The following is an 18,043-nucleotide window of genomic DNA, read 5'->3' on the forward strand; positions in this document are numbered from 1 at the left end:
TGAGCCAGAACTAAGGCGTTCTGGATTATGGGTTTTTTTTTTTTTTTTTTCCCCCGTAAAAAAGAATCCCAGGAAGCCTTCGGAAAGAGGGCGCTCCGCGGGCACCACGGAGCCGAGCGCAGTCCTCTTGGAGGACTGCTTTAGCACACAGCTCTGCAGCCCTTCTAGGACAAGTTGTTTTTGCCCAAAGATGTGTTTACACTTGTTCTCTAGCCTGTATGAAAAACAGGAGGCTCTGGATTTAGACCAACTGACTTCGATGTTTTTGTGGACTCCGGTTACATGAAATAAATGTTGTTATTTAACCATTGGGGAAGCTGAGCCTGAGCTGTGTCACTCTGCTCTCCTGGATCTGTGTGGAGACTTTTTTTTTTTCCTTTTTTTTTTTTGGTTAATGGAAAAACAAAGCAACCCCTACCCTCATTTTCATGGCTGTCTGAGAACCATGCCCTAACCTGCATTTTTTTTTCCCTCCACTTAAAAATAAGAATCCAAATAGTAAAATCTGAGAGTTGTATACACTGGTGTCAGCAAAGGAGACAGAGTTACTACCATCTACCTTCCTGCCACGTGCTTTGTTTATTTGTGGAGTCAGTGGCATCTTAAGCGCTCTGGTGAYTTTTTGAGGGAAACTGATTTTTCTGGTTCTTTCCAATAGCTTTATAATAAAATGTTTGTGGCATGCAAAATAATTCTCTGCTGAGCACTTGGAAGAGGAGCTAGTTGATTTCAACAGGCAGAGGGTAAATAGTAAAMGCTTATTCAGATGAAAGGAGCTTGAAAATTAGATGGCATTATTTGCAAACTGATCTTGTAACTTTTTTTTTTCTCCTGGAGCTTTATAAAGTCCCATTTTGCAGATAATTTGGGTAAAGGTATAATATCTTAATATTTCAATTATAATTGCAGTACCAAATAAAAAGGCACTGTATAGTTGTGTCTAAAAGGCAGTTCTGATTCAGCTACATGGGGTAAGAATCTAATAGGAAAATAATATCCATTATCTTGTATGGGTTAATTTGTAAGGAAAGCATATCACTTATAAATTATAACCAAGATGGCTTGCATCTACAAACAGTGGGCTACAGGGAAATGTAATTGTGTTTTATGTAATAAAACCTGTCCTTCTTTAACAGAYACTCCATGCTGCCCCGTCAAATGCAGAGGGTGGGCAGAGACTGGATTGCCCACTGGAATAGTTCCCAAGTGTTTTCCTGGAACAACCCCTTTTCCAACTGCATGAGATGGGTTGGACACTATCCCTGGGCCACTTTTCCATTTTCTGTTCCGTTTGATTTCTCGGCAAACTGGAGGTGGCCTCTGTTCCTTGGACCTTGGAGACAGTTTCAGAACTCAAATTGGCAGCTTGATAACTTCACGCAGAATTGTTGCTTTCATCTATCTAATTCCAATATGAAGTCTGAGGGAGGAGAGCCATCTACAAAGAAGAGAAGACTAAGTGGCCAGCGTGATACTTYGACTCCTGAAGCAGAAACAAGCAGCTCTAATCAGAGGGAAGCACTGCATCTTTCCATAGTGCAGAATGAAGTAAACTGCACCAGCAAGAGAGGTAAAGGATGTAGTTTGCTTGTTAATTTGTAACACTAAACATTTTTCTATCAAGTTATAAGCTATATTACCTGTATCTTTTGAATTCTTGTTTAGCTTGGCAACAGAGAGCATCAGTTTTGACGGAGAGGGGGGGAATGTGTTCCAGTTTGTATTGCTGCTCACTCTGTAAGCTGTTTTCTTTGTGCCCTCCGTCTGCCAGAAAGAACGAGTAGAACTGTGTTGTACTGCTCAGCAGTAAAAGACAGTCAATTCCACATCATCTAGCACAGCATAGCACAAACTGAGATAATCCACAAAATGAATGCTAGATCACATGCCAGAGATTGCAGAGGAGCCCTGAGCTTGATTCAGATTCTCTCCAGGATCTGCTCCCAGTTCAGGTCTGTTAGCTCTTGGCTGCTTTTAAAGCAGAAGATTCAGCTAAATTGCTTGCAGAGCTGAGCTGGCCTTGGAAGTTGCATGGCTTAATTCCTTTCACTATACCTGAGCTGATAAGCCCTGCTGAACCTGAATGGGCTTCCTTCAGGCTCAGCTGAGTTATCAGTGTTTGAGATAAGTGAGAATTAAGGGATAACTGAGACTTAATGTTGTTTGTTTCCTGTATGGTTTGTGTTTTCTTTTGTGCACATTTTGCACCATGACTGACAGAGCAACCAGCAAAGGTACTTACCCAGATAAAGGCAATTAAGAAGCTTGAAGATGTCTACCCAGCTTATTACAGGCTTTTATGAAACTTAGAAGTGTTTCCTTTAGCTTGTTATCTGTATAATCTTCCACATCAGATTTGATCCAGAGCATCAAAATGTTTTACTGACTATTGTGGATATTAACAGTTTTGTCTACTGGGAGGGACRGGGAAAAATAGAGGGGCCCAGTCTCAATCAGAGCCTTCTTGCATAAATCACTTCCTTAAAATAAACTGGAAGTTGTGCCGAGACTGAGACAGGCAAATCCCAGCAGCACCACAAAGGGATTTTTGGACACACATGCCCATAAAAATGAAGTTCTTGAAGATCAATAAACCACTTAGGTATCTTTAGGATCTGGAGGAAATGAGGTTGCCTTGCCCTTTTTTAAGGCTGTCTCCAAGTACATCTTCATATGCCTCTGTCTGAGAGAGTGATTAGAATTATAAACCTCCCTGGTTACCTTTTATTTGCACATTGTAAGGTGACAGTAACTAAAACACCTGCTGGGAAGCRGCACAGCCTCTCTACTATTGTAAAACCACTAATTAGAGCTTTGCTTTATTCATTACAAATGCCAAGTAAAGCCTTAACTAACCTGGGCACAATGATGAAGCTTAGTGCCTGCTTGTCAGGGGGGGATTGTACCTTTGGGTATAGGGAGGAGTGCTCAGAGCAGAGGGCTACAGGTATAGCTTCAGTCTGCCACCAGCTGGCAATGCAGGTGACTTGGGGCATGGCTGGAAGTCAGCTTTGATCATGAATTATGAACACTTGAAAAATAGTTGGGTACTTAATAATGTGCAGATGTTCTTACTAGCTTCATATGCRAATAATATATCTGAAAGTAAGCATGCAGAAAGATAAAGCAAGTCTCTTCAGAAGTCTTGTCAGTTTGTCAGAGGTTTATGGATCTTAATGTCTCAACATCCGTGAGGGAAATCCAGATTCAGTATCTTTTCTGCAACCTGGAGAACAGACTCTTTGAGGGCTTAGGGTGGAATTCATCAGACTGTGCACAGAAAAAGAGCGAGCCTCTGTTCCTTACCCTTGCTGGCRACACGTGCTCATAGGGTCGAGAAGCTGGAATATGACAACTTGGGACACACCCTTTAGAGCAGCATATACCCCTCTCCACTGAGGAGTCAGTATATGACACCAGCATAAACGTATGGCACAGACTAGATGTTGYTTGACAGCACTTCTGCAAGGAGCAGGACTGTGTAGTGTGACTTTGAACAGTGCAGTTTCCTAATTTCAAAACAGTTTAAAATTTATGATAAACTGCTTTGTGTGATTTTTACCCATATTCATAGGTAGTTCATATTAAACAGATGGCCTAAAGCACTGCTAATCAAACAAGCTTTTTGATTTGCTTAATCAATTTGAAAGGGAAATTGAAAGGCAAATAGTAATCAGTAGATAGAGTTCTAAGTGCAGTAAGAAGGAATATTACATAACTTGTTTTCTGTTTCATGTATTTTTAACAGGAGCAATCCAAAGACATTGGGAATACTTTTGTCAGCACAGTAGAACAATGAAGACCTCTGAAAATAAAGCAACTGACCAAAGCAATAGAGAAAGTGAGGCAAAATTTGATTTTACAGTCATGTCCTACAATATCCTTTCACAGAATTTGTTAGAAGATAACTCCCACCTGTATAAACACTGCCAGCAGCCCCTATTAATCTGGGCATACAGATTTCCCAACATTCTACAAGAAATCAAACAATTGGATGCAGATGTGAGTAGAAAATGATCATGTGGGTGTTTCTCAAGAGACTGTAAATGGAGTAGCAAATTTCTGATGGTTTTTATTTTATTAAGTAGCCTAGTGAATACAGACGAGCCTTTAGTTATGTCAGGATTAAGTCAATAGTTCTGTTTTATACTTATGCAGTGAGTGTTTTCTGYGTTATCTAAACTTGCAGCAAACACAGTTGCACACAGCACTACCGTGTGTACTGCTTCTTACTGCTTTAATGTCAGAATACACTTTCTTTTCCAAGTCTTTTTCAGTCTGTGCTTAGAGTGCATCTGAACAGAATGCTGCAAGTAAGGCCCTGAATGGAAGAGCAGCATCCTCATGCAGGCCGAAGTTCTGTCTAGTCTAGTATCATGTTTTCAGCAGGAGCTAATGATGGATGCTTAGGGAAGGAGAATGGAGCACCTCTTGCTGGGATGGTCATACCTTAGGAACTTTGAGAGATGGAGTCTTTTTCCTTAAGTTATTTAGCGTGAAGAAGAGTTGCAAGGCTGAATAGTTTGTCACCATTGGCAAAAACTAATCCTGCACAATATGCTCTTGTGGTGGAATAATAGGTTGCCTGAGTCCAGGTGGGTTAAATTAAGGCAACCATAATTGTTGGCATTTTTAAACTATGAAGTGTCCACCTTTGGCTAAATACTTTTTTACATAGTCRTAACAACATGTGTCAGTATATTCAGTGAATCAAAAGTCCCTTTCTAAAATCTGGCTGCTATTCCCTTAAAGCCATTTGTTAGATCAGAAAATAGGGAACTTGGTTGTGTGTAAAAGCTTTGTGTGGAAGGCAGACAAACTAAAATGCTTTACTTATTCTTTTGATTGTGTAAGATCTTGGGTGATAAGACTGTGGATCTGTGTTTCCTTTTGATTAGTATTCACGGTTGAGAGAGAAATGCAGCTGTTAGAAGCATCTCTTCCAGTGAAGCTGATCCAAAACTGTCGTCTTTTGTTGTCTTCTTCCCCTAGTGCTCTTTATCGTTAGGCTCATGATCAAGCTTGCTGTCCTTCTGTATCAAAGACGTGCTTCTAAACTCCGGCTTGTGTCATGGCACAGCTTGTACAGCTTTACATGGCTTTTGTTAGTTTTTTTTTCCAGGGATGCTTACCATTAATAACAAAGTCAATAAGCTTACTGTTTCTGTCATTTTTCAGATGCATAGAGTTTGGTGAATCCTTTTACAGGATTATGAAGGCAAAAAATTACTGAAATYGCTTTTTATAAAAGTCTTGGCAACTGATGAATATGAATGAAAAATTTGATGTACTTACTAATATGCTTCAATTGTAAACTTTTGCCTTAGGTACTTTGTTTACAAGAAGTTCAAGAAGACCATTACAGAACAGAGATCAAGTCAAGTCTGGAGTCCCTGGGTATGACAAGATTCTGTGACCGATAATTTGTCTTCTTTTTTTCTCCTCTCACATTCTTACCAGTGTAGGTTTTTTGTTTTGTTTTGTTTTCCAAGAAATAATCTCTTAGGTGATAGAATCAAGTCCTGTCCTGTGCCATGCAGCACTGCATGCTTCCTTTCAAAAGTTCCTCAAACATACTTGAAATTGCCGTAGCATTTTTTTTCCCAGTACTCCCATTGAATTGCTTCTCTATAGAGTTCCTTTTCTCTGGTTTGAAACCTTCCAATATCAGCACTAAGCTTCATTCATGTTCAATTTGTATTCATSAGTGGGTAGACGAGTACTGTTGTGTAGCTTAAATAGCAGGTTCCTTGTCTGCCTCCTACTTAGGGTAGGGAACGTGCTTATAGGGGTGTGATTCCGTGACGATTTGAACTGATCTAAATCTATTCTGTCCTTCGTTTCCTTTCAGTTTGATATTTGGTCTGATACTTGTCTGATGCCAAGACAAGCCAAGAGAAGTTCAAGGAGCAGCTTTTGACCAAAATTTGTATTTCTTGGTTAACTGGCAGTCTAACTCCCAGAAACAGATGTTAAAGAAAAAGGCAGGGTGATGCAGTACTGACTTAAATCAGCGTTAACAGGTTGTGAAACAGCCCTGTAAGGCCAGGCTCCTTGTAGGTACCCAGGATGCTGAGGCAGAATAAAGTGATGACAAGATTGAGCTGTTCATGAATGAACATGAATTGTTAGTTACCTTTTAAATAATTACTCATTCATAGAGCACAAGACTAAAAAAAGCTTTGCAAAGGTGTTTAGGCCACTCAAACATTCTAGTGTTTGTTTTTATAACCTTGTACTTTGGACAGTTGCTGCTGAACCATTTCTCAGCTTGGGATGGCAGCCCAATGCTGYGATAAAGCAACTTTCCTTTGACACTTCTCTCTCTATTGTGACACAAATGTTTGGGGATTGTGTTTTTCTCTCAGAAACCATTRAACGGTGTTTATTATAGGGAGTTTGCAATGGTTATTTTGCATTTACAAATAGTTCTTGGCTTTGTGCTTAGTCATGTCGAATAACTTGCATTATAACTCATTTTTTTTTCTACAAAGTAATGTGAACATGTAAAGATTTTACTGTGGAAGATGCAGAGATCCACGAGAGGCATCTGAAAGGGGATGTAAAGGGCAAGGTGAACTTCTCCCAGTCTTTGTTATTTTAGAGTGGCTGTTGAAGGAGAAAATGACTATGAGGTTTTTCTAAATTTGTGGCAAAAATGTTTTATTGGGTAGTATCTTAATCTTTTTAATTGTCTTTCTTGCAGGGTATCACTGTGAATACAAGATGAGGACAGGGCGAAAACCTGACGGCTGTGCGATTTGCTTCAAAACTTCCAAATTCAATCTGATCTCATCAAGCCCTGTGGAATTTTTCCGCCGTGATATCCCACTCTTGGACAGAGACAATGTTGGGCTGGTGCTGCTTTTGCAACCCAGACTTCACTGCAAAGCTAATGCTGCAGTCTGCATAGCCAACACACACCTGCTATACAACCCCAGGCGAGGGGACATCAAACTGACGCAGCTTGCCATGCTCCTGGCAGAGATCRCTAGTGTTGCCTGTCGGAAGGATGGGACTTTCTGCCCGATTATCATCTGTGGTGACTTCAATTCTGTTCCTGGTTCTCCACTGTACAGCTTTATAAAAGAAGGAAAGCTAAATTATGAGGGACTCGCTATAGGAAAGGTAGGATATGTGTTTTATCTCTCAAAGGGAAAAAGGGCTGATGAGAGAGGAAATGTTTAATAGAAAGGTCTAGCACACTGTACATCAGCCTGTGGTCACTTCCTTACAGTGGCCATCTTTGTGCCCTTTCTGCAGTCTGCARAGTGAGAGTTGCTGTGGAGTTAATAAAATAAGCCTGGGCCCACTGGCTGTGCCTTACAGAATGATACTTGCTCCTGGCACTGTGGAATGAACAGTTTGACAAACTAATTGTTCTTGAAAGGTAATTAGCCACGGGATGGCTACAAYGCTGTTCCTCAGTGTTAACAGCTTTCGACAGGAGAAAATAACTACATAATCAAATTCCCTAGTATGTTTTACCTAGAAAAAATACTTTTTACTTTTTTTCAAAGATAAACTTTACTGTTTTAAAGGCAGAAATATGATTAGATGCTGAGCCTAAACTGCTTCAGGTTAGCAGTACTGTAAGCTCTTGTATGTAGCTGTGAGAGATGTTAAATGCTGTCCAATATAAAGCAACTGAAGCATGTACAGGGAGAAAATGGCACCATGGATGTTTGTTGCTAGTGGGTAGTTGTTTCTAGCCCAACTTTGAGCTACATCCTCTCAGAAGAACATCATAAAGTATTTCCAGGGAGATGCATATACCAGGAATGTATATGCCAGGGAGATGTGTATACTCTGTATATACTGTGTGCCTATGTATGTATACATACTGCTATGTTGCTGCAGGTTTCTTGACAGTTTCTTAGCTTGATGTCACAAGAATCATCATGGCAAAGGTGTTGTAAATTAGGAGTATTTGGACATATCTAGTAAGCTGGTATGAGACTTAATCTAAGGAGATACTGTTTGTTCAAGGTGTTAAGCTTTAATGTCCAGTTTAGCTAACTGGACACTAGAGAATGTCCAGTTCTTTCAGTTTCTTTCTAAATCAGGTTTCTGTCTGAAACAAGTTCACATTGTTTTCTCTCAGGTCTCTGGACAAGAACAGTTTCCAAGGGGACAAAGAATCTTATCTATTCCAATTTGGCCCCAAAAACTGGGTATTTCACAAAACTGTGTGTATGAAATAAAGCAGCAACAAAAAGAAGAAAATACAGGTCAGTTTCTGGATTGATTACGGTTCTTAGAAGACATCATTGAGGTTGCACTGAAAAATGGATCCTCTTTCCTAGTAGAGCAAGAGTGTTGCAGTATGAARCTACCTGTTTGCAAAAAGCTTTTGCAGATTTCAATCTTCAAAGATTAGCTGGCTGGTTTGCCCTTGGAATCTGATGCATGATATTGGAGCTACTGTGTTTGCAGAGTAGAAACCAGTTATGAAGTGACTGGGGGAAGAGCTGGAGCAATGCAGCTCCAGCTGCATGTGTGTAGTGTGAACCTACCTTATGCTCCAGGGTTCAGGTGTTCTAGTGTGTGTATTCTGTGGAACAAATGGGAGAAGCAAGGGATCCATGTTCCCTAGCTGCATCTTTCCATCTTACATCTATCATTTTTCTTTGACAGACGAAATAGTTTAAAATGAATAGGAGGTAATTTGCAAACCTGTTTGAAGGCAGTCTTACTAATGGAATAGAGGAATTTAATCTAGCTTTAAATTGTATCTTGTCTGCTGCAAACATTAAGTGCTTTTTAAAGATACTACATTAGGCTGTTGTCTTTTTCTGTAGGTTTTCACTATTGTCCTTAATGAGAAGATATTTTTAAATCTGAAATAAACATTCTTATTTTGTAGGAGAAAAAAAGACAGAAGCAAAATTGGAGGATGCTGAGAAGATTGTAATAGCATCTGAAAAGTATGTGTTGTGGGTAGAAAAGTAGAATTGCTTGACTACTTCACGATGTTTGGGTTTGKGGAGTCTTTTGTTTAGTTTTCAGACCAAGCTCGTATCTGATTCTAGGTATGGATACCAGATGCCTATCCAAACCAGTTTGCCCATGTGGGCATATTCACTCCTATGTGAAGGAGCTGATCAGATAACTAGGTCTGGAGGGAGTTAAGAGTGTGGTTTTTCCTTACAGGATCTTGCAGGTGGTACCTCAGCATGCAGGGATGAGGTACTGGGCCACATTCCAGGTGCCTGTTAATGAATACGTGGGATATTTAGTAACTCCCTGCCCGAAGCAGGGTGGCTGCTTTACAGCAGCACTGTTGGAAAGCTGAGAGCTTCAGGCCCRCCCGGTGCAGAAATCACGTGTGAAAAGGCAGTGGTGCCCAGCTGCAAAATGTTGGCCCTACCTCTCTCCTTGTTACTGCTTCTGAGATACTGTTTTATGAAAGATAATGCAGTTCTGTAACCCAAGGTGAAATTTGGGTAAAGGAGGGGAAAAGAACTGAAAATCTTCCTYTTCAGGAGTTTTGTGAGGAGGATTACAATTCCCCAATTCCCTGCAATTAGTAGTATTTTATAAAGGGGGGAAAAATTACTTAGAAGCTGTACTGCCAATACCTAATCAGATCAGAAAGTTTACTACTTAACTGAAGAGGTTAGACTGCTGGAGTAGAATGTGCCTTTGGTTTTTGAAAGGAAGGAAGAATATATTTGCATTTACCACACTGGTAAAGGTATGTAAAGTAAGGCACAGAAGGAGCTACCCTGACTGTGTTAGGCTCCAAGTTAGCCATTTCTATTCAGGAATGAGATCTTGGGGTCACTGTGGATAGTTCTGTTAAAACCCGTGGTGATTTGTGATGATGAGAAAGGCAAGTAATGGTCTTGGTGAGAAAAGAGAAGATAACAATGCAGGAAACAATGCTATAATCACGTGTTAATATGGAAATATGTGGTATAGCATGCCACATGTTGAGCACTTTGCAATTGCATCAACTCATTCTGAAAAAGATAACAGAAGAGCAAGGACTATCAAACTTATGGAACATCTGTATGAATAGGGACTAAATGGACTTGTGTGTCTCAGCTTAGGAAGAAGAGAACTGTGCGAAGGATTAAGCTGCTGGGAAAGCATTAAGGGTTGGAGAGACATGAATAAATATTGTTTGAGGGAAAAGTGGTGAATGTCATGAAACTCCTGAATGAGAAAAAGAAACTGACAAGCAAAAGCAGGCAAGAGATCTTCTCAGTGCAGCAACTACCTAAAATAACATGCAGGTTTTCCAGAGCAGTACTTGGTTTATAACCAGGATGTGTTGCAGATCAGGTTTAAAATGCAGCCATGCACTGTGAGACAGGTACAGTTGAGCAGGGTGATTTGCAAAGCTGATGGGAGGAAATGAGTGGGAGGGAAAGAATTCTTTTGTCCAGATGTGCAATTCTGCCTTTTATGGCTGATTTGAAAGGAAATGGGTGAGAYAAGATGGACTGGACAAGTAGAGGAATAGACTGGCAGATGATGAGGCAGGACAAAATGGGAGTCTAATCAGAGGAGAAAAAGTTAGGCATGGCCATCTGTAAAACACTGAGTACTTCCAGTTTAAAACAGAAAACAACTACAATAAAAAACCTCAGTTTACAGTGAAGGACCAAATTAGTTAAGTTCATCTAACTCAGGAAAGATTTGTCCCTTTCCTATTAGCCATGCGGATGGATGTGTCTAGCAGTGACCAGGGAGAGATTCCTGAACGGGGACACGTGAAACCTTACAAGGATAGGTAGAGGTGAAGGTTCTGTGTATTTAAAGTGGTTTTTTATCTAGTTTTTGATAGGCTCTTAGGTATCTGCCAACTTACTTTGTGATGCCGTTTGCATTTTACCTTCAGAAGTTTAGGTCCCTAAGAGAAAAAGTGATGTATTTAAAAAGTTAGTTTGCATATCCAGATTACTGATTTTATTTGTAACCATCAGTTTTTCAGTATTTCTTTATCGCTTATTTGTAGCAAATTCARAAAAGCAAAATCTTCTTATTAATGTATTTGTTTTAATTCCTGTTTAGAGTATCTTCAAAATTACAGCATCATTTTAAACTCTCTTCAGTCTATTCTCATTACTTCCCGGAAACTGGGAAGCCAGAAGTAACAACGTGTCACTCCCGAAGTGCTGTCACTGTGGATTATATTTTCTTTTCTGCAGCAAATAATGATGGTCCTGTCCAGCCAGGTAAGGCAGCAACTTCAGCAACGGTAAAAGGCAACATTCAGAATCTGTTCAAAGGGAGAAGCGGTGATAATTTCATCACCTGGTGAAGGTGGAGGTTTGTGGCACTGCTTTGGGTGTTGCCTGTGGAGTGCCAGGGCAGCGCTGTGTCCCGCGGCGGCCCCTCGCGCTGCGGTTGCGGGCGGCGCTCAGCAGAGGGCGCCGCAAGGCCGGGCGCKGCGCGSSGGRSSSSSSKSGGSMKSSGCCTGGGCCTGGGSCTGGGCCTGGGCCYGGGCCTGGGCCTGGGGCTGCTCGCCCTGCTGGTGCCTCGCCCTGCCCGAGCGCGAGCAGCGCGCGGCCCTGCGCGCACCTGCGGAGAACAGACAGCCGCGTTGCGCCTCTGCCGCCGCGCAGCCTTCAGCTCCCAGCGCTGTGGGCTGCCGCTGTTTGCCTTGCACGAAATGAGAATTTGCTGTCTGTCGCAGGTTGGCTTGTAGGCTGTTAAGCTTGCACGCATTAGTTCAGACTTTTACTAGCCACGCACAGCGAATGAACTCAGTGTAAAATGGGGAATAAAAAGCTTTGAAATATAGGGACAAAAGCTTTCACTGGGAAACTGAGAGGTGAGAAGTGTCTGAACTCCTGATTTTTGTGTGATTTTAAGGGAGTGCAGTATCTGGGAACAGYGAATCCTGACTCATCTGCTTATGTATGTTGTTGTAGGACCCTTGCTACGGCAGTGTTAGAGCTGCCTATGTATGTGGTTGTGTGGCATTTCTTTAAACAGGAAGAGCTTGTTGAGCCTCTGCTGCAGATGTTTCTTCAAAGAGATTTTTTTCACTCTAGAATAATCATCTGGCTTTGCAGAGTCCTGATGCTTTGGGCTTCCCTGGCATACAAATTGTTCAGAGCCAGTGGTGGACGTGCCAGGAGGCTGCCCCCTTTTTCTTTATGTGAGGCTTGGTTTATTATTGAGAACTTGCTGTGAAAACAGGGTTTGGGAGCCACCTGGGTTTTGCAGGACTCGTTTTTGCTGGTTCCAGAAGGCTCTGAGCCACCTTTTATCATTGGAGGCTGAGCAAGCTCTCYGTAGCATCAAACTGCTGCCTTACAGGTGTGCTAAATGGTGAGTTTGGCTGGAGAGTTGTCTGGACAGCTCTAGCACCCAGGTGTGCCCATGTTCACAGGGAGCAGCCTCTTCTGCAAAGCAGCAGGAGCAGCTGCTGGCCAGTGGCAAAGGAGTGAAACCGCAGCRCTGTCGGAGGGGTCACACTGCCATCCTTTATCTGCACAGCTATGAATTTATGGGTTTCTTTCGTTGTTTTTTTTTTTGCCACCCTAATGAATATATTTCCACTTTTTTTTTTTTTTATCAGGTGCAGAGGACTCTTTCAAGGGAGGTCTGAAACTTCTGGGGAGGCTGGCACTTGTAACAGAGCAGGACCTTTGGACTGTTAATGGTCTTCCTAATGAACATAACTCTTCCGACCACCTGCCCCTSCTGGCGGAGTTCAGACTTATTGAACGGTAATAGCCAGAGGACTCTTTGTACAGCTGCGGTTTCCTTCACCATCTCTCTTCGGATATTTTTTTAAAATTATTTCAAGCACTGCTGGTCCGGTTTTAATATGTTTGCATGCTGATTTGTTAGCGTTGTGTAAAGCAGGCTTTTTAAAGAGACTTTTTTTTTAAGGTTGTTTAAATTACTTTTCAAAGTGCTTAAGGCAAAAAGAAGCGTTTACATTAAGCTGCTTTTTGATAATGGAGAACATCTGTGCCAGTCTCAGAAATGGCATTATTTTTCACAAAGATGCTGTAAATGATTTTTATTGTACATTGCAGTAAAAGTGATTATTCTGTAAGAAGCGTGTGTTTCTTCAAGCCAAGGGGAGTGAGCTCTATGCATGCCACACTTCAGAATGGGCTAAAAGCAGTGCTCTATTGCAGAGTTTCTCTGCTGCCACCTCTATCTAAACACTTCTGCAAAGGGATTTCTTCAGTTACTGCAGAGTCAGCACAGAGGATTATTTTTGCAGTAAGGCAAGTATTTATGCTTGAAATTACTTATTTCTTACACTCTCCSAAGTCTAAACATTAGTAGCATCCATTGAAATCTTCCAAAATATCCCTGAAGTAAAGTTAAAGTTATTGGGCATTCACCACTCTAGCAAATCAAATAAATTCTACAGAAATAAAAAAAACATAGTCCTATGCTTTGATGTCTCAAACAAATAGGGAAGGCTTTTTTTCSATGTAGTTCTTAAAAATCAAGTTGCATATTAGAAGGAAAGCAYTTCTGAACTATTCAAAATTTCGTATTTACTTTCATAATGCCTTGATAATCTTCCTCTGCAAATTTGTCAGTTACCTTTTAAGTCTGAGCAAGAAACTGGATGAGTGGAGTTACAAATCTTATAATTTGGTTGTCTTATTTATGTGTAGCTGTATAAAACTAATTTTATACATTTCTACTTTAGTCTTACTATTGTAGTGTTGGGTAAAAAATGATCCTTGATCTTAAAATCACCCTGTATCTAGAAACTTTGTCCTATTTTCCCAATATCATTTTCCAAATTTTTCATCTTTATTTTCTTCTTCTGAGAGAATAAATATATGGCTTTATTTTGGGCTYGGAGAAAAAAGCAAGAAGGCTGGTGCTGATAACCACATACCAGTTGAAAGGAAAAGGTAGTCCAGGCTTAGACTGAAACAGCTGCCTATCCCTCCCTTCAGCTTACAGGGCTGGGAAGGGATTACTTGCACCTAATTGTGTCTGGGGCCTCTGCTTCTTGATAACAGTCAAMTTAATTATGAAGATAACAGCTTGGTCAATACCTACTCTGATACTTTACTCTAAGCGTGCTTAAAGCTGGAGCAGGTAGATGCAAACACAGCTGTGTACATGACACATGTGCAGCTGTGGAAACTCTTGTGCCTGTGTCAAGAGCAAGGCCCTTGGCCTGCGGGTGGGACTGCAGTGTCATCCTTCTTGCAGAAAGCTGCTGTTSTCCCAGGCAGAGCTGTCAGAGTGGTTTTAGCCTCTTTTACATAGAGGGGATGGGAGAKGGGCCAGTAACCCCTTAGCTGTAAAGGTGTCACTGTCCCCATTAATTTAAAAGCAACCGTGTTAGACTTGTTGACTGATGGTCTTCATGTTTGGCTTTTTCTCAACTATTCAGCAGTGKCCCCAAGCCCTTCTTCAAGGGGGCAGGGAAAATAACATCAGGGAACTAGAGAGAGAGCACTTGAAGAAATACCATAGTGCTTTAAGAGTTTCTGTTCCTGTAGTAGAGGTTGGGGTTGGGATCATAATAAGGATTGCCATCCCTGGCCGCAGGTTATGTTCCACACATCCTTAACCTGTTCTTTGTTCCAGTTTAGGGAGTTAAGACAAGTTTGTTTTTATTAGCATAGTCTAGTAATACTTCTCTAAAGTTTAGTGTTTACTTTGTTAAAACAGAGTAGGTGAGATAGATATTTAATACTCTTAAYAAGCTTCAGTTGATTCCCCTCTGTCATGTCTTGAGACTGCAGGCTAAAGCAATGTAGATAGTTTTTCAAATATCRAACTCTGGACAGTGTGGTACAACATTTCATGTTTAAAAGAATAGCTTCAGGCATTTAGAAAAAAGACTATGATTGTTTATTAAAGTTTCATGCTGTATATAAACATACAAGTGATGGGAAGAAAAAAAAAACAAAAGGGCAAAACAATCATGCACAAGGTTTTTTTTYTCTCTACTACTTACCCCCACTGGAGTGAGCTAGAAAAAGAGTCACTAGAACCACAGGTAGGACAAATGCCATCATAAGCACATTTCAAGAGAAGATGAGAATATTTCAGCTGAATATCAAAACAAGAACCACCCCAGAAGTAGTTTATCACACAGCTCTACAGCTTAGAAAAGTTTCAGTATAAGTTAGAGGTTCAGAGATAATAGTTCTAATTGCTCTGGATATTGGTAAAAACTGTATACCAACCACCCTTGCTTAAAGTTGAAGTAAACCATGATTTCATAGAAAAAAAAAAAAAACTTGCATTGGCTAACCTGGTGCTACAGCTACCATTTATCAAGATTTAACAATTTTTCACATCACTTTCCTCAGGAGAAATCTATAGGATACATGAAAGAAATGTTTAGGTCACAAAACACTGAGCAGCACAAAGGTTAGAACTGAAATTCTGCACCTCTTGGCAAATTCTACAACAAGGACTCCTGTCCTGTGCCAAGGGTATGCCCTTGTAGTCCTCAGCTTCACCCCGACTGAAAAATTCTCATTGGGAACAGAGGAGTAAGAAAGGCTAGGGGAAAAGGGATGGAAAAAGGCCTCCCTCTTTGATCAAAGCTTAAGTATAACAAGTATGAGAGGTTTGAGATGTCTGCTTTCTGGCCTTCTAAGGCCCATTTACTGGAAAACRTTTTACAGTTCAGAGTTAGTGACTCTCCCTGTCATCCTCCTGTCCCAGGCAAGTGAGATCCCTTGACTTCCCTGCGCAAGGAGGTCTCTGCTACCTGCTCATCTATCTCCTCTGTGTTCACTTCATCCTTGCTTGCTCCAAGAAGTCATCTAGGAGCTTCACCCATGCAGCCTGAGCACACGCTGCCATCCGTGCATTATGAGGCTCTGTCTTCTCCGGGCTTCCAATACCCAAAGCCCAAGAGGGAGGTACAAGAGCTCTGTTTATCTACAAGCACAACAGGGAGAGGCTGCACTTCCAGAATGATTCGGCTTCCACTTMGGCACCTCCTGAAACGTTCTCTGGAGACATCCAAGTGCTGCATTCCTGAAAACTTCTCCATGTGAATCCTGTCCCCCACAAAGGTCCTGCCCTATCCCTTGAACACGGCCTTYGTTACCGCTCCCAGGACAGGCCCCACGGCACAAGGCCAGGGCAGGGAGGACAGCAACAGGCTGGAGCTGTTGCCCTTTCCACCACACAACTGTTTTAGTGCTGAACCTCTTTCAAACACCACACATTCTCTTCTCGGGTTGCTACAATGCACAGAGGAAGAACTAACCCCCGTAGTAGCATGAGGGAAGCAAAACTTCAGTCTGCAATGTCTGATCTTAATATAAGATGTCAAGACATGACCCTTGGGGCTGCTCAGCCTTTCAAGGACAAGGTTCCTAGGTACACACAAGCACTGAGAGAAAAATGTAAAGACTCAAAGTAGCAAATCTGACAGGTTTTTTGCATTATTCTAAGAACATGTACAAGAAAAACTGGCACAACAGTGAACTCTTGTTGTCTCTATAAAACAGCAGTCTCCATGTTTTGTGCTTCAGCAATGTAGTTTGGAAAGACTAAAAGCTTGTGACAAAGTATAAAAAAACTAGGAAAGTTTTTWAAAAAATTGGTCAATCATTTAAAAAAACAACTAAACTTCATCTTCTTTATAATAAGATGTCAGTGTTTAAGAGTACACTTGCATATTATACGTTAACCTTTTTCAGCAACATGCATAAAATAGTAACACAGGTGGCAGAGCGCATCCAGTGCTGTTTCAATGCTACCAGAAATGCTAGGAGACAGTATAAATTAGTTACAAAACACTAATACTGACAGTTTTGCATATCTATTAAGTTTAGTGAGGTAATGTTGACACTTCAAGAACTCACGCCACCTCTGCACTACTTTTTATTGCTGAATTAAATATTAATACTGAACATTTTTTTTTAAAAACCACTGTACCTCAGTACATCTTAGTACTAAATATCATTTCATACTCATCCTAGTGCCACCACCCAGCACGGCGCCCAAATTCATTTAATAATAAAAACAATTATAACTAAACCCATGTACCACTGGGAACCACTGCCTCCAACGATGGAAGAAAAAATCCCATCTCCTGGTAAGCATAATTTTAGGTTCTCTTTACTGATGCCATTTCCATGAACTGAAAGAAAATAAATATTGCCACCAAAGAAAGTTTCCTATGCTGTTTTCCGGCACAACTTTAATGAGAAGGTCCACGAGCTGCGAATAGTCCCATGCCTTCTTCCTCGGTGCGGSTGGAGCGCGGCGGGAAGCGCAGGCCTGGGCTAGATGCGCAGCTGATAACCCACCTCGTTGAGCGTCGCCAGATCCGCCTTCTTGTCCAGCACGGCGGGCCTGCAGGCAAAGCAGGGAGCAGCTGAGCCGCGAGCGGGGCCCGCCGCGACGGCGCCTTGGCAAGGCAGGACCAGCCTGCTCCCAAACAGCCCCGCACGGGGCTACGGCTCCCATCTCCAGGGCCGTTTCCTGAACTTCCATCATGTWACCAAGCATTGCATGAGCTGGTTGGGTAGGTTCCCTCTGAAGTCAAGCAGCCCAAAGAACAGTGCCCACCCCAATGCCAACCAAAGGCAGGGAGGTGAATCCATACCTCCATATATAGTATTAGGTCATTAAAATATATTCACAACCTTAAGCAAATGAAACCTGTGGAGGTAGCAGTCTCCCTGTTCAGCAAGCAATGGAAGAAATCCTGCAGAGTTAATAAAGCTAAATAATGCCCATGATTTATAGTCAGAGGAGGTGTCCAACCTGTAGGTTTATTCCAGGCTTTCAGCTGTTTCCACACTCAGCCCTATGAACAGATCCTCCCAGGATCACTTGACTGCCCAAACAGTAAAAGCCCAACTAGTAAAATGTGAAGCTGGTAGGTGCTCTGGGGCCCTCCTCTCCTACAGCTCCTTAGACCTGTTTTTCCAGCTCTTAGGCTGGTCTTCACCTGCTGTGCAGCAGATGCCACCTGCAAATTGGCACATGCAAAGCCAACGTTTAACTCTCCATCCACACAGCCAGCCCCACTTTGGCAGCAGTCGCTGGAGGCCAACAGCCTATTTATTACTCACCTTAACTAGTAAGGACTTCTTCAGCTAACTATCCTCTAGCA

The 18,043-nt window shown here is 41.7% G+C and overlaps 2 protein-coding genes across 2 annotated transcripts in view; one reads left to right on the forward strand and one right to left on the reverse strand.

The window, feature by feature from the left end:
- The first annotated feature begins 1,143 nt into the window (after positions 1-1,143).
- On the forward strand, positions 1,144-13,024 carry ANGEL2 (angel homolog 2). The gene is made up of 8 exons (XM_026048419.1): positions 1,144-1,570; positions 3,749-4,002; positions 5,328-5,397; positions 6,707-7,128; positions 8,105-8,231; positions 8,867-8,927; positions 11,023-11,186; positions 12,539-13,024. Exons 1-8 carry the CDS (start codon positions 1,144-1,146, stop codon positions 12,691-12,693), a joined length of 1,680 nt encoding a protein of 559 aa, XP_025904204.1. The 3' UTR covers positions 12,694-13,024.
- A 3,947-nt stretch (positions 13,025-16,971) lies between these two features.
- VASH2 (vasohibin 2) overlaps positions 16,972-18,043 on the reverse strand; it is a 31,198-nt gene continuing 30,126 nt past the window's right edge. The window contains exon 8 of the mRNA XM_026048395.1: positions 16,972-17,277. Within this exon, the coding sequence (XP_025904180.1) occupies positions 17,208-17,277 (70 nt within the window). The 3' untranslated portion in view covers positions 16,972-17,207. The remainder of the gene's footprint in view (positions 17,278-18,043) is intronic.

Source organism: Nothoprocta perdicaria, unplaced genomic scaffold (genome assembly GCF_003342845.1).
Source record: "Nothoprocta perdicaria isolate Ctin4 unplaced genomic scaffold, notPer1 scaffold_54, whole genome shotgun sequence".
Classification (NCBI taxonomy): Eukaryota; Metazoa; Chordata; class Aves; order Tinamiformes; family Tinamidae; genus Nothoprocta; species Nothoprocta perdicaria.